At 40.9% G+C, this 16,975-nt stretch overlaps 1 protein-coding gene across 1 annotated transcript; it reads right to left on the bottom strand.

Annotated features, from left to right (window-relative positions):
* Positions 1-10,902: 10,902 nt before the first annotated feature.
* On the bottom strand, positions 10,903-12,222 carry LOC139318396 (D(1) dopamine receptor-like). The gene has a single exon (XM_070945820.1). The coding sequence runs from the start codon at positions 12,220-12,222 to the stop codon at positions 10,903-10,905; it is 1,320 nt and encodes a 439-aa protein (XP_070801921.1).
* Between the last annotated feature and the right edge of the window lie 4,753 nt (positions 12,223-16,975).

The following is a 16,975-nucleotide window of genomic DNA, read 5'->3' as shown; positions in this document are numbered from 1 at the left end:
ATAAATTGAAAAACTGCACCCAATAGCTTTATCAGGTGAGCTGCTACACTTCAGTCTTGCGAGGAATTGATTTCTTTGGGAAAGAATATCAGCATATTACATGTAATGGGTTTTTTAATGAATGGGTCAGCTCCAGTTTCCACTTTCTGTAGAGGGCATATGGAATGGCCTTGAAGGACAGGCAGAAGAGCTGCTACCAAGGCAACAGTGAGATAAGCAGGGCTTATTTTGCTTGGCCAGCAAAATAACTTCAGAGAACATCTTCAGTGAGCCCCTCCCTAGTTCACTGAAAATAAGGGGGTGGGGGAGAGGAGAAGCACATTCAGACTCGCCAGAAGCGAATTAATTAAATTAAATTAAAATTAAAGCATGTTCAGATTTACTGTAGCGGTTAGAATAAAAGTAGCCCTGGTATATATGGGATTGGTTTCTTAGTCTGGTTTACTTTCTTGGATGATATTTTCACTTGGTGACAGCCATCAGTACCATTTGAGTCCATCTTTCCATTATTTAACCATCTCCATTTCATCTTTTTCTCATTCAAAATAATTCCTTTAAAATAGTGGAATATAATTTTTCATCATTCACCAGCAAACCCAGGCATTTGGTATCCATGGCTTCATGTCTCCATTCTAAATAGTTGCTTTATTTATTTTATTTTATTTTATCTCGAATTTATATACCGCACCTTCTCCCGAGAGACTCAGGGCGGTGTACAGCCAGATAAAAACATACAATATAAACATTAAAAACAGTTAAAAGGATATATATTAATTTGGCCCCAATTTAAGATAACAGACCAATTAAAAATTAAAAAATATTAAAAAAATATGTTAAGCCAGCCCGGCTTGCTGAAAAAAGAAAGAAAAATAAATATGTTTATTAGGCACTAATACCCTGTTTCCCCAAAAATAAGACACAACCGGAAAATAAGCCCTAGCATGATTTTTCAGGATGCACATAATATAAGCCCTACCCCCAAAAATAAGCCCCAGTTAAGATTGTCAACCAGACAGAGGCGTTTAATACTGTATTTCCCCCAAAATAAGACCTAACCGGAAAATAAGCCATACTGCATCTTTTGGAGCAAAAGTTAATATAAGACCTGGTCTTATTTTGTGGGAAACATGGTAGCTGTCAAGCTTTCTGAGCCAGGACTTACTAGTAAATCTCAGTCCCCTTACTCAAAAAGAAAAAAAATCAAATTTGGCTGCAAGATTAAGACAAAGTTGAGGTTTTTCAGACATAACAAGTTGCAAATAGAATCTTTATTGCAAACTAGAATAAAGCCACAATTTCACAGGACAGTTGATTGCCTTCAATTGGCATGAAGATAGAGTTTCTTCTTATACCCATGGCAATTTTAATTCACTCTATGTTCTCCCATGGACTTTACATCCTTGAAGCTGGATGCTTGTTGGTTATTGACATTCTCTATCTAGAGCCCAATAACATTCTCAAAATTCTATCTCTTAAATATTTATTATTCAATAAATGGTAAACATAAATACACATGTTAACAACACAAAAACATGTTAATTATGATATATTATGCAAAAAGAAAGTGAGTGGGATGGGTTTAGCCCAGTAGCTGAACATCTCCAAATAAAGCTGAGAAAATTCCTGCTTGATTCCTAACAGCTGCTGCCAGATTTGGAACATTTACACATCAGCTGTGTGTCCAGCCCCCACTTCTCACAATCTTAATAACAATTAGAACAATGGGACACAACAGACATATTCGCCTACCTTTCAAAGCAGTGGTGAAATCCATTTTTTTTTACTACCGGTTCTGTGGGCTTGGCTTGATGGACGTGGCGTGGCTTGGTGGGTGTGGCTTGGTGGGTGTGGCTTGGTGGGCATGGCAGGGGAAGGATACTGCAAAATCTCCATTCCCACCCCACTCCAGGGGAAGGATATTGCAAAATCTCCATTCCCACCCCACTCTGGGGCTAGCCAGAGGTGGTATTTGCCAGTTCTCCGAACTACTCAAATTTTCCACTACCGGTTCTCTGAACTACTCAAAATTTCCGCTACCGGTTGTCCAGAACCTGTCAGAACCTGGTGGATTTCACCCCTGTTTCAAAGCATACCTCTGAACTTTTAGCCAGTGTGTTATTCCATTTATCAAAAGAACAAATATTTTGTTCGTGTGTGTATTTGTTGGCATCCCCTTGGAAGCTTTGAGCTTCAGCATTGCTCTTTGTCCTCTTCTGGCTTACAGGAGTTTTAGAAGTCTAGAAACCAGAATAATAGAATGTAAAGGTTTTTCCTCAATTAAAAGCTGGCTGGGGAATTCTGGGAATTGAAGTCCAAACATGTTTAAGTTGCCAAAGTTGAGAAACTCTGCTGAAAGAATTAAAAGGATAAAAGGATACATTTTTTAAAAAAGCCTCCCTAGCCATATGTAGGTCTGTTTAAAGAGATGCATGAGACTTCTGTTTCCAGCCACAATGATTAGTTATTGACTAATCAATACTTGTTGAACTGAGGTTTCTCTCTCTCTTTCTCTCTCTCTCTCTCTCCCCCTCTTCCCTATCAGCAATTCTTTCTTCTTTTTTAACTTTTCTAGCCGATTCTAATTTCATTATAGAAAGCTCCTTTGAACTATTGTTCTTTTCATACCAATAGATGAGACCTCTTCTCATAAGCAAAATGTATCACATTTGAATACACAACACGTTTTATGTAAATGGAACATTCTTCCTTGCTGCAAGTGAATGCAATTGGGCCTGAAATAACAGATTGCTTCTACCCTGGGATCTCCTTGGGAAGAACATTTTAAGAGTTGTTTACTCACTTACACCATGTTTTGTTTTACATCACTAATAGATTTGCACAGCAGGTAAGGAATCTTTTTTTTTTAATTTTCCGCTATCGAATTCCTAATAAGGTACACCAAACACATCGTGCTGAAACCAAAGAAAACATACATTTGCTATCATGCAAATGAAGGAAAAACTGGCTTAAACCAATCTGTCTTAAATTATTCATTTAAAAACAGCCTTTGCTGGTGTTACACAAAGACCTACTGTAGTGCCTTCAGACGATTTCTTACCATCTTGTCTCCTTTCCCCTGTTAAGCGCTTCCACTGAGGGCCAGGAGAAAGCTACAATGATGCCAAAAGGGCAAGGGTGTCATGATATCATGCGCATGTTGCCATTACATGCTTGTGTCATAACCCCCTACACATTTGTTTTCTTTTTACGACCCTTTAATCCCTTTCTTTGGGGTGGAGTTGCGGCAACTGAATGGAGTTGAGAGTTTATTAGCTGGATGCCCTTCCTGATGCCTATGTGGAGTTCACAGCAGATATTTTTTCTTTGCACCCTGATAGAGAAACATCTGCCGCTGCCTAGGATTGAACTCACAACCTTTCAAATGGGAGGCGAGTGTCTTCACCTCTAGACCACCATGCCGCTATAACGCCCTACACAATTACAAGTATATAACACATAGCATTTGTGTGATGATGATGACGATATTAAGAATGTGTCAAGGCTCATCAACCTTCTGGAGTTGTGAAGGTGAAATAATATCATCTCTGAAATGTTATAACCAGAGGTCTTTTTCCCCAGTTGCTGGTATGGTTGAATTGGCAAGGAAGGTGATCAGTTTTAAGCAATACATATAAGGAAGGAGCCACGAATAGGATGCTGAAATTGATAGTGGGAGGAAAACAGAGATTAATGACTAATTAATCTAAAAACCTAAAAACCAGGTGGTAAAGTAAGGCAAGATACCACCCATAGAAAAATGGATTGCCCACAATCCCTCAATCCCACCCACCCCTTATCTCGAATCCAGCTCAACAGTCGTGAGGGGAAAAAAGCATGCAATTGATGATATTATTAAGCAATACACTCAAAACAATTTTTGGTTTATGGAAAAATCTTTTACACATCTAGATATTTTCTTTGCCCACCCTTGTTAGAGAGGATTTTTCTTTTAAAAAAACTAACCAACACAAGTTAAAGGAACAGATGTCAAGTAACAAATGATTTATAGCTTTGCAACTATATTTTTTTGGGGTCTACTTATGAATTAATGTATGTCTAGTTTATATGCATAAACATAGGAATTAGCAGGCTACTTACAGGAGGTTCCTTCTGGGCTCAATTGGAGCAGATGGAAGCATGCTTTTTCAAGTACACCACTATTTTAAGATAGTATAATGACTCTTAATGTTATGTAATGTTGAGGCTTACATACCGATTCTAATTCTTTCAAAAATTATTGTGAAACAAATTAAAGTTTTTATGGTTTTAAATGGAAAAATAAAGGTTTCATGGTAAAGCTTTCCAAAACTTGGGATCGCTGTTAAAATCCAACAAACGTTACAAAATTTGCACTTAGATTTGGAAATTCTAAATTGGAAAAGTATCAAAAGCCTCCTTTTATGTCCCCAGCAGGAGCTAGAGCAAAGGACAAGAGCTCACCCTGTCCCACAGCAGCACTTGGTCTCTAATGCAGGCTTGCTAACGTCTGGCCCATCTTCCTAACCACAAGAGCTACCGTGCTCCTCTCTAGACTCTGTAAGACAGAAGTGTCAAACTCGATTTCATTGAGGGCCGCATCAGGATTGTGTTTGACTTCAGGGGGCTGGGGTGGGCGTGGCCAAGGTATGTGTGTGGCCAGCTCAATGTTACTCATGTCAGGGACGCCTGTGATGGCCCAAGCACCCTGACAGTGAAAACGGTCTCGCAAGCTCTATTTTTGGCTGTAATGGCTTCCTGCAACCCTCTGCCAGCGAAAACAGAACTCAGGTGGGCTGCCCATGGCCCTCACAAGCTTTGTTTTTACTGGCAGAGGCACTGTGGGCCAATCCTTTGCTGTTTCCAGGGTGGCCCCGCAGGCCAGATCTAAGCTTCTCGTGGGCCGGATCTGGCCCCTGGGCCTTGAGTTTGATACCCCTGCTATAAGACAAGGATTCCCTCTCCCTGTGTTGCATTTCATCTCAAAGTCTGGATAGCTCAACAGACAGAGCTCTGTAATTTAAGACCAGCTGTCTGCAATTAAAGTAAGATCGAATCCCACCAGGCTCAAGGTTGACTCAGCCTTCCATCCTTTCTAAGGTAGGTAAATTGAGGACCCAGTTTGTGGGGGCAATAAGCTGACTTTGTATAAATATACAAAACTATGAAGGCTATTGCTTAACGCATTGTAAGCCGCCCTGAGTCTCCGGAGAAGGGCGGCATATAAATCAAATTAAAAAAAAAAAGTCTAAATCATTTTGTAATCTTATTCCATAAGAAACTGCCTCTTAAGTCATATGTTAAATTGTAAATCTATATTGTTCTGAGAATAGGAAATAGTGCAGTGCAACTGTAGTCAACATATATATGAATGACAATAGATGAAATTCAACATTGCCCGTATGCTGCTAAGAGCCACTTGTTGTGAGTTGGGTGATATAAATTTGGTAAACCAGCAAACAAACAAACAATACACATTCTAATTTTGAAACTGGATTTTCCATGCAGGAGTATTTTAAAGGAATATAGGAAGTGCAGAGATAAGAGGAGTCACCGCTTTCTGTTCTATTGTTAAAAATAAATTTATCAAGGGAGGCATATCAAAGGATTTAATCCAATAAGAAGAATTTATGAATACTTTTTAGCTGGATGCAATGAGCCTTATAAATTAAACATGCAACCTCCAAACTCCCAGGGTCTTTAACTGTTAACTAAGCTATTTATATCAGCAATATTAAAAAAAAATCATCTCAAACCCAGACACAATTAGATTTTCCATGAACATTAACTTTGAAGGGCTAGGAAAACAAAGTTTATACATAGAATATCTCCTTTTATAGCATGTAGTCAATAGCAAAAAGTCCACAGGAAATAAAGGAGCTGTTGCTGTTGAATTTCACCATTTCGTTTCTTATGATGCCAGCTCCTATTTTAGTTCAAAGCATTGCTAAGTATCTCTGGAGATCTAAAAATCAAATAAGGCTTCAGCTTATCCAAATTGGATAAATTGGTCCCTTGTTTTGAAAAAGAAAACACTCTTGAGATACTCCTGCAAAGAATGCAGAGCTAAAGACACTTTATCTGCTTGATGCAAAGAGAAGTTACCCACGCACTGAATTTGACAAATGTAAAAGATAATAAATTAGCTGGTTCTGGGCGCTTCCATGTTAAGGCTCCTGAGAGCTACTAATTAAAAGGCACTACACCACAGCCCCATTGTTTTCTCCTTAACAGATTTGCTCTGGAAAAAAATTACAGAAGAGATGAAGGTTGTCAATAGATATGGTGCCATTTGGAGCTCTGGCACTAATTTTATTTTATATCATGGTTGTCAACTCTGAAGCTGACCTGACCAAAGCCATCTTGACAGCTTCAGTGTTGCCACACTGGAACTGAGGGATAGGGAGGTGGGATTTGAGATAGCTGGGATTTTGTAGCCAAAGCAAAATACTTTCTCTTGGGAACCAAGGACATTCTCACACCTGGTCAGAGGAAGGCGGAGTGATATCACCAGGCAACCAAACCACACTGTGATTGGACCATGTGACTGATTCTTTTGAGAAAGTGACAAACGTTTACTTTTATTTAGGTGAAAACCACGGGAGCCTTTAGAGTCGGTTTTCACCAGATCTGTGCCAATATAATATATCCAATAAAGCTGTTCTTTGAGGAATCTACCTGCCTCAGAGTTTTGCTTGTTATGGGTCTATTACTTGGAACCCTGACAATGGTCTTGATCATTCTGTTGGATGAAGATGTGGGCATACAAGTAGTCCTTGATTTACGACCACAATCAAGCCCAACATTTCTGTTGCTAAGTGAAACAGTTGTTAAGTGAATTTTGCCCCATTTTATGACATTTCTTGCCACAGTGGTTAAGTGAAATCACTGCAGTTATTAAATTAGTAACACATTTGTTAAATGAATCTGACTTCTCCATCGATTTTGTGATTACATGATCCCAGGACACCTGTAACCGGCATAAATAGGAACCAGTTGGAAAGCATCCAAATTTTGATCACATGCCCATGGGGATGTTGTTTACAGTCATGTGTGAAAAAACGGTCATAAGTCACTTTTTTCAGTGATGTAACTGTGAACACTCATTAAATAAACCGTTGTAAATCAAGGACTACCTATAATTTAAATCAATAGAATTAATGTATCTATACTTTGGATTTATATCCCTTCTGTCACCCAGGAGCTTGAAGTAACATACACGCCATTCGTTGTTCTTCAATGGTTTTCCCCAGGAACAATTCTGGAAAATAGTTGGATTGTGTTGATTTGATGGCAACCCCAAAGATGCTTTTCCCTTGGAGCAACGATGATGTGGATGAGTGAGAATCTCCATAGACCTTTGACCTGACAAATTGCCAGTGGCCCAAAGTCATTCAGAAAGATGATAGGACTGGGATTATTTTTTTTCAGTCTTGAGGTTGCAGGTAATATGCAGTGATATTACCACAATGGGCAAGGAGAAAAAAATTCAACTTTTCTAATCCCTTTGAGTAGGGATGGAGATTATCTCCTAGAGTTTCTTTTTAAAGATTAGCAGTCTTGCGCAGAAGGAATAACTTTGAGAAGAGCTGCAACCTTCTCAAGGCAAGGATCTGATAAAAGAAATTTGAGTCCAGAGCAGAAATGTAATTTGAGACTGTGTCTCAGATATGAAGATAAAGAGCAGGGAGGGGGAAGCATATTCACACTTGCAGCATTCTCTTACTCTAACCATAAGTAGTATTATCATTCATAACTTTTCTTTCCTAGTCTTGTTTATCTCAAAGGGCTGATAGTCGCAGAGGTTTTGTGCACCACTTTAAACACACATGCATCCTTTTATAAACCAAAAATCATACTGTCAAAGCTCACCTTTGGAGATCTGAGGTGTAGAGACTTCCTTGCTCCTTGGTTGCTCCATTTTATAAGACTATGATTCCAGGCATATTGGATGAGCTTCTCCTGCCATCCTGATCCTGGTGCTCTTCAGTAGGGTTAGGACCAGGGGTGAAATCCAGCAGGTTCTGACAGGTTCTGGAGAACCAGTAGCAGAAATTTTGAGTAGTTCAGAGAACTGGCAAATACTACATCTGGCTGGCCCCAGAGTGGGGAGGGAATGGGGATTTTGCAGTATCCTTCCCCTGCCATGCCCACCAAGCCACGCCCACAGAACTGATAGTAAAAAAAATTGGATTTCACCACTAGTTAGGACTCCAACTCCCAGGATTCATGTGACCTCCTTATGCACAGCAATTAGGTCTGGAATGCTCTGTTGGATGTTCCAACACAATTATGGGGGAAACCAAAATGGCAAACAGCATTATAGTCTCATTGGCCCCAAAGATTTTGGTGGGCATAAGCAATGATGGTAGCAACAGCAGCAGGAACTTAAGAATATGGATGTGACTTTGGTTCTTAATAGAGATATGACAGAATGTAGAATCAGTAGAGATTCTTTTGTTTATTAGAATTTTGTCACTGTGACCAAAAAAGGAGTATAATAAGGCTGTCATGCACATATAATTACACTGGATTCCAATACAAAAGGTACAATTAGGGCAAAACCATACTGAGCTTTGAAAATGCCTTCTTTAATGTCCGACTGATTTGTCCTCAAAAAGAAATTTATTTTTGCTAGAATATTTTATTTGCCAGGGAGCTGAACAAAAGAAGTGAGAAACAAATACTTACGTTTCCTGTGTAATCACATTTTCACCGGGGTTGATGTAGACCACTGACTTTACGTGCACAGTAACAACAGTGCAGAACAGTAACTTACACAACTGCAAAAGTGTTAAATTGCATACAAGCAGTATACTGTATTTTCAAAGTCACTCCAATAGACACAAGTAAATTAGCCAAGTGATTATATTCTGATAATATTTGAAACTACAGAGATGTATTAAGGAAACCATGTCTGATCTTCTATTATTTAACATTTAAAAAACAAGCAAAAAGATTTTAGCTTTAGAAATTGTACATCTGTGAAAGGTTGGGATGGGAACCTTAAAATATGCACATAAACTCTTATGCATGAAGAAAATACATATCATTAATCCAATAAGAGACATAGAGTAAAATATTTTTGAGTCTTAACAATTCTCTCCTAGTCACCAGCTAAATTCCTTGGCTGCAAAGTGGTAATGGATATATCATTTACCTAGAGCTACCTGTCCTCTTCACACAAAGCTGCTTTTTGCTAAATTAAACAAACAAAATAAACAATTGCAACTGTACATCCTGCCAAGTTCATGGAACAGAGCTTTCAAAATTTATGTCAACAAAGACATGCATACCTAATGTATTTATTGGCAGTATGCATTTCAAGCAAAATCTCTACACTACACTACTATATCTATTTTTTTCTTTACACCCAATAAATAATTAATCTGCATGATTTAAACATTTTCTCATATCTTTGGGCCAGATGGAAAGAACTGAATATTGTTCCACTTGGATACAATCTAAATTTTTGTAATTAGGTTATAGGTTTAATTTAGTACAAATCTGCATTAATCAGTTTAATATTTAATATGGAATTTCTTATTTTCTTAGATACTCCATCCTGGTCAAGGGTCTTTGCAATATACTATAATAGTAATAACAATAACCGAGCACTAGCTGTACTGGTCTGTTTGGACAAAAGAAAGAAGGAAGGAAAGAAGGAAGGAAGGAAGGAAGGAAGGAAGGAAGGAAGGAAGGAAGGAAGGAAGGAAGGAAGGAATTATTACTATTTATTATGTACTACATCCCCGTAGTAATATTGATAGATTATACCTGTTCTGCAGAAATGGAGGCTGAGATTTATTTCAAGTCAAACAAACTGTCAAAGAAATGCATGCATTAGGTATTTATGTAAAAGACAGCCAAGAACAAGAACTGATGCAAGTTAAAAATTGGAATTTACTGAATGTACAGGAAACAAAACATGAATATTGAAATAAAGTAATAAATACATAAACAGAATGCTGGCAAGGAAAATCCATTATGTGGTCAGTTTCTACAAAAGATTAAGGGGAAGGTGGATAAGGATAAAATCTGGCAATGGCTTACAACAGGAACATGAAAAAAGAAAGTGAAGGCTTGATTTAGGCAGCTGTTTGAACTAATAAAATCAAGATTCGAATTGAAAAATCATCAAGTGATTTAAAGTGCAGATTGTGCAAAAAAAAAACACAAAAAAAAAACACCAGAAAAAACAATAGATCACAAGATCACACAAACTGATTATAAACAATTGTTATAATAAAACAATTATAAACATTATGTTATAGACATAACATAATGGCCAATCCAAACATCTGGCTGACTTCACAACCAACAATAATTCAACTATTCTGCAAAGCATCCTATTTTCTGCAGTGCTAAATTTGAACCTGAGCTGTAGCATTTCAAATAGGGATACCTATTCACACATACTCACCTTCCTTACTGGAAACTAGTATGTCAGTACTATTTAAAACTAGTTAACTAGTTGTAACTAGTACTAGTTAAAAAGCTAGGTTAAAACTCTTTCTTCTGACATTATATGGGAAGAGGAAATGTATGTGTCTGTATGTGTGTTAAATCCATCTTGTAAAAAGTACAATTTATCCTCTCAAACTAACATATGAACTGCTATCCAGAAGCAGCCATAGTTAGAAAAGTCAGTAATGATTATGGCGACCAAATTAGATGACTGTGGAAAGGAATTGACTGTATTCACGGAGTAACTTAGTCCAACTTCAGCAGTCTGTTGGGTTGCTATATACTTTCTAGAGATAGCCTACATCTGCATAGCAATCACTCAGAACAGCCCCTTAAGAGAGCATATCAGGCGTGTCAGTCCCTCATTTTCTTCTTCTGTCCTAACATGTTCTCATGTGGTTTCTAGATCTAAACACACGTGGGCCAGCAGTACCACTCTGAGGTGAGGTTGGAGAGTTTCTAAGTTCCATCATGGAGAACATCCGTTTCCAAAATTAGCTCACTCTCACACTGAAAGGGAAGCAAAACTGGCATATTGGAACTGCTTCTGTAAGCCCTTGGAGAGGGTGGAAGCATCTCTTTCTCTGATACGAGCCTTCCATAGTGCTCTTCGTGGATGCTTGCTGTGGAGGGGAGTGGCTCATTCCAAGCTACAATGGCATGTGCGGGTAATGACAATGGGGAATCTTCCTCTTTTCTGTGGGGGTAGGAGGTCAATTCACCGCTCAGATGGACTCTCTGGGTGGCAGAACGGTTGGGAACACAACAAGGAAGATGGTGGCCCCCCAACAGGCTCCTGAACGCCCGCTGGAAGTCTACATTGAAAGCATAGATCACTGGGTTGATGGTGGAATTGGCCCAGCCAAGCCACATGAAAATATTGAAGACGGATAGGTTGATGCAGGTCAGTTGCTCAGGGCTTTTGTCCATGGACCCTGTGTCACAAAAGGGCAACAGGCAATTGAGCAAGAAGAACGGCATCCAGCAGCAGACAAAAACTCCTAAGATGATGGTCAGGGTTTGAAGCAACTTGGTTTCTTTGCACAGTGAGCTGCGCAGAGAAGAAACAGGCTCCTTCCCCTTGACCAAGCCAAGGCCACCTGCTCTTTCCAAGGAGGAGATGCGATGGATCTGAGCCTTAGCAATGCGAAATATCTGCGCGTACATCCCAATCATGATGGAGACGGGAATGTAGAAGCTGACCAAGGAGGAGGCGATGGCATAAGTACGGTTGAGACGAGTGTCACAGTGATAGGGAAGCAGGCCAGGGGTCACCTCGGCGGTGTGCCAATGGAGGTGGACAGGGATGAAGGAAATGAGGACAGAGAGGGTCCAAGCCAACGTGATCATCGTGAAGGCCAGGGACTGTGTCATCCGCCGCTCATAGCAGAAGGGGTTGGCAATGGCCCAGTAACGATCCAGGCTGATGATGCAGAGGTGGAGGATGGAAGCTGTGGAGCACATGATGTCAAAGGCCACCCAGGTGTCACAGAAGTGGCTGCCAAAGAGCCACGCTCCACCTGCCACTTCTGTGACCGCTTTCCAGGGCATGACCAGCAGTCCTACGCAAAGGTCAGACAAGGCCAGGGAGAGCACAAACCAGTTGGTGGCTCTGGTCCGCAGATGGGGGAACCGGAGGACGGCCAGGCACACCACACTGTTGCCCACCAGGGTGCTCAGCACCAACAGCGACAGCAAGCATCCTGCCAACACCCTCAAGCCACTGACTGGGCCCTGGGACTCCCAGGCCTCCCAGCTGTGGTTGGAGGCATTCTCCATCAGGGAAGGTCTTTCTCTTTCTCCTTTTCTCAGCTTCTTCTTTGGAAAAAAAAACTTTCCCTCCCCAAGCCTGAATTTGGTGGGGGCTTATAGGGAACCTGGGCAGCACAGGCTCATCAGCAGTTCGGCAACGCCAGCATCTTCAAATCAGGATCAGGATCACAGAATTGGAAGGGACCTTGGATGTCTTCTAAGAGCCGCGATGACGCCGTGGTTAGAGTGCAGTACTGCAGGTTACTTCTGCTGCCTTCCTGCAATTTGGCAGATCGAATCTCACCAGGCTCGAGGTTGACTCAGCCTTCCATCCTTCCAAGGTGGGTAAAGTGAGGACCCAGATTGTTGGGGGCAAGAGGCTGACTCTGTAAACCGCTTAGAGAGGGCTGCAAAGCACTGTGAAGCGGTATATAAGTCTAAGTGCTATTGCTATTGTAGTCCAACTCCCGGCTCAAGCAGGAGACCCTGTACCATTTCAGACAAATGGTTATCCAGCCTCTTCTTAAAAACCTGCATTGATGGAGCACCCACAATTTCTGGAGGCAACCCGTTCACTGACGATGAGAACGATGAAACGGACGATAAGAACGATGAAACGGACGATGAGAACGATGAAACTTCTCTTGGGAAGTTTCTCCTCCATTCCAGCTTCGCTTCTGTCCTTGATCAGTTTCCACCCCTTGTTTCTTGCCTTGCCTTCTGGTGCCTTGGGAAATAAGTTGACTCCCCTTCTTCTTTGCTGGCAGCAGCTCCTCAAATCCTGGGATAATAACACTGCTCTCCTATCACCCTTCATAATGTCCAACCAGCCCATGAAGACTTCTATGACGGGCTGCCTTCATTCTTGAGAGTGGTCCAAGGCAATGCAGACTGGGGGGAAAAAAGACGAGGAGAGAAGCGAAGTGGACAGCGCGTCTCCTCCTTGAGTTGCCTCTGCTTCCATTGCCAAAACTTTCCCTTGCCTTCCTTGCGGCGAGCACGGATCCCGGTCCCGGTTGGATGGTCCTGGAGGAAACGGCCGGCTCCTTCCCAGCTGGAGCGGTCGGGGCTGCTGTGGAGCCGCTGGGATGCTACGAAATCTGGGCGCTCTGTCGCTCCCTTGACGCGGAGGCGAGCAGAGGAGGTGAGGCGAAGAAGGAAGGAGCCAGTCCCGGGTGCGATGCACCCACGAAGCAGGATAGCTGCTTGCCGGCGTCTCGTTTGGAATTAACTCGCCCCGGATCGTCTAGCCAGTTTTTCGCTACTGAAAGAACGGGGAAGATGCCTTCCCTTCGCTGGGTCTAAATAAGCCAGCTCAAATTACCGATGCCAAAAATAATAATAATAATAATAATATTCTGAGTTCTTTCCTATCCTGAGCCAGCTTCAGACTGGGCTCTTCACAGCGTCGTGGGAGGGAGGCAGAAATTCTACAGGTGCAGCTTTCCGCTCTGATAAGGAGGAATTGGGGGGGGGGGAGAGCCTAATGCACAATTGTGTACTGCCTTACAATTAAAAAAAAAAAAAAACAACCGAAAAGAAAAAACCCACTGGATTGAAATGTCAACTGATGCTGAATTCCAAATGGGCCAGCAAAGTTTAAGCCTCTGAGAAAAGGGCTCTTAGAGGCACTTCTCCAGTTCCCTTGAATGGGATAGTAATGACAGGATTAACAGAAGAACAGAGTTGGAAGGGATCTTGGAAGTCTTTTAGTCCAGGGGTCTCCAACCTTGGCAACTTTAAGACTTGTGGACTTCAACTCCCAGAGTTCCTCAGCCAGGGAGTTGAAGTCCACAAGTCTTAAAGTTGCCAAGGTTGGAGAACCCTGGACTAGTCTAACCCTCTGCTCAAATAGGAGACCCTGTGCTATTTTCAACAAAGACTAGACTAGACTAGACTAGACTAGACTAGACTAGACTAGACTAGACTAGACTAGACTAGAATAGAATAGAATAGAATAGAATAGAATAGAATAGAATAGAATAGAATAGAATAGAATAGAATAGAATAGAATAGAATAGAATAGAATAGAATAGAATAGAATTCTTTATTGGCCAAGTGTGATCATAGGACACACAATTTTTTTTGGTGCATCTGCTCTCAGTGTACATAAAAAGACAAGTTACATTCTTCAAGAATCATAAGGTACAACACTTAATGATGGTCATAGGGTACAAATAAGCAATCAAATCATACTAGGAAACAATATCAATAGAAATCGTAAGGATACAAGCAACAGTTACAGTCATGCAGTCATAAGTGGGAGATGATGGGTGATAGGAACGATGGGAAGACTAATAGTAATGCAGCCGTAATGAATAGTTGGACAGTGTTGAGGGAATTATTTGTTTAGCAGATAATAAATGAATAAATATAATAATATTTATAATATAAAATAGTATATATAATTTATATATTATAAATAATATAAATGAATGAAAATAAATACAATAAGTAAATAAATTAGCAGATAATAAATGGTTGTCCAGTCCCTTCTTAAATGACATGAGTTCAATGTGCGGTTACCTGCCTTGATTGTCAGGAAGGAGATAAACCACCAAAGCGGATCGATCTGCCTCTCCCTCCTTCACACAAAAGCACCCAGTTTATCAGTGTATCTTATCGCAGCCCTGAAATCACCCTGAGGGTTTTTAATCTGTGCTATTGTGGCTTTTGAAAAGAGAGAGACAGCAGTTAATCTGATTAAAAGGGTTTCCTGAATTGTGGTTAGCCATTCCGCTCAGTTGTTTCTTTTGTGTTTTGATTTGGAGAGTTTATTGCTCCCATCCTTCAGAAGAAAATTATACCAGCCTGACATTTGCCTTCCTCATTGTCCGCCTCTATCCTGATTTTGTTACTCCCAGTCGCTGCAAGTTAATAGGTGGCAAAGCTAAACACATTTTACATCCCTTCTGGTTGTCTTGAGATGAGGCTGACACGAGAGAGAGAATGCTCCTTTAAGACCAGAATAGCTAAGAGTCTCACTCATGGATTGGACATGAAATGAAGGCAATACAATTAACTGTTAGCATTATTTGCATCTTTTAAAATTTTATATGCTTTTTAAATACAGAGCAGAAAATACATAAATATATAAATAGAAAACATATGAAGAATAATTGCAGGAATTAGATATGTCTACTGAAAAGAAGGACATGATAGCAGTATTCCAATATTTGAGGGGCTGCCACAAAGAAGAGGGGGTCAAGCTATTCTCCAAAGCTCCTGAGGGCAGGACAAGACGCAATGCGTGGAAACTAATCAAGGAGAGAAGCAACCTAGAACTAAGGAGAAATTTCCTAACAGTGAGCACAATTAACCAGTGGAACGTCTTGCCTTCAGAAGTTGTGGGTGCTCCATCATTGGAGGCTTTTAAGAAGAGACTGGATAGCCACTTGTCTGGAAGGGTATAGATAGGGTCTCCAGCTTGAGCAAACTAGAAGACTTCCAAGTCTTTGATTCTGTTATTCTATTAAATGTTTCTAATATTATATATGGACACCTCACAGAGTCCCTCTATAATAGAGATGGGCAGTTTTTAAAATTTGATAAATAATTAGCAAACAAACAAACAAAAATATCAGAAGGCATGACAGAAAAAGGAGGCTCCCAGGGCAAAACTCTATATTGGTTAGTGGGATAATCAACAAGTCATATGCAGGAACGTAGAAACTTGGCCATATGTTTTGGTCACAGATGGTTAAAATCATGGGTGCCTTCTTTACCAGGGCTTGATTACTGTGGCTCACTTAAACCTTGGTTTACTGAGTGAGCCACTGTTGGCTGTGCTAAGCCACAAATCACAGCATAAAATGGCAATTGTTGGCTGACAAATTCCAAGTCAAGTCCAAGCCAACCATGTCACAAGAGTGCATGATGGGTGAATGAGGCAACATGTTAAAGCAATTCAAAGAGTTTGGCCCTTCCGTTAAAGCTTGTTTGTTCATTATCTATTTTCATATTAGATTTATATCCCACCTTTTTAATCCAGAACTCCAGACAACCTACTTAGCTCCTTCTTCGTACTTTCTCCAAAGCAGGAATCATTTGAAGTCAGTTGGGCTGAGAGAGAAAGAGATTATAATACTCCAAAGTCACTCATGGAATTTCTGTGGTTGAGGCCGGTCTCAAACATGTCCCCTCCCATGTTCCTACCACTATGTGTGTGCAGTGTTAGTGTTGTGGTCTGCCAGAGCCTGTGGAGCTGGCAGCAGAGTCGGACAGCGATGAGGCTGAGGAAGAACCTGAGGCTGGGGAAGGCCCAGATGAGGTCTCTGCGTCGGAGGCAGGGCCATCGGGAAGTGATGTGCGGACTCCGGAACCTCCAGAAGCTGACAGTAGAGAGGCAGAGGAACAGGAGGAGCCTGTTCCTAGTGCACATATGAGAAGAGCTGCCAGAAGGCAGGAGCAGCTAAAGCAAAGAGGACGACTCGGGAGTAGGGCCAAGAGATGATTGACCCCTCCCATAAGGCTTAAAAGACCAGCAATGGCTCTTGGGCTCTTTGTCAGAAAACAATGTTGATAGACTTGTTCTTGTCTTGCTGCACTTATCTCTTGTCGGTGTCTTCTGCTTCTGAACTTTTGCCAAGAGAAGCCTTTGGCAGTTTGCCTAATTATACCAAGGTTGGTGATTAGACTGAAGAATTTGTGTTATGAAGAATTTGTTTTAATTTAGTTTGGACTACGCTGAGAATGAGTTAATTCTCAGCTGTTCTAATAAAGTCTGTTTCTTTTAGAACTGTTTGCGTCAACTATTACGTACTTGGGCCTGGGTCACAAC

Source organism: Pituophis catenifer, unplaced genomic scaffold, assembly GCF_029215685.1.
Source record: "Pituophis catenifer annectens isolate HBS135680 unplaced genomic scaffold, rPitCat1.0.hap2 SCAF_6, whole genome shotgun sequence".
Taxonomy (NCBI): Eukaryota; Metazoa; Chordata; class Lepidosauria; order Squamata; family Colubridae; genus Pituophis; species Pituophis catenifer.
This window is presented reverse-complemented; position numbering and strand designations above follow the sequence as displayed.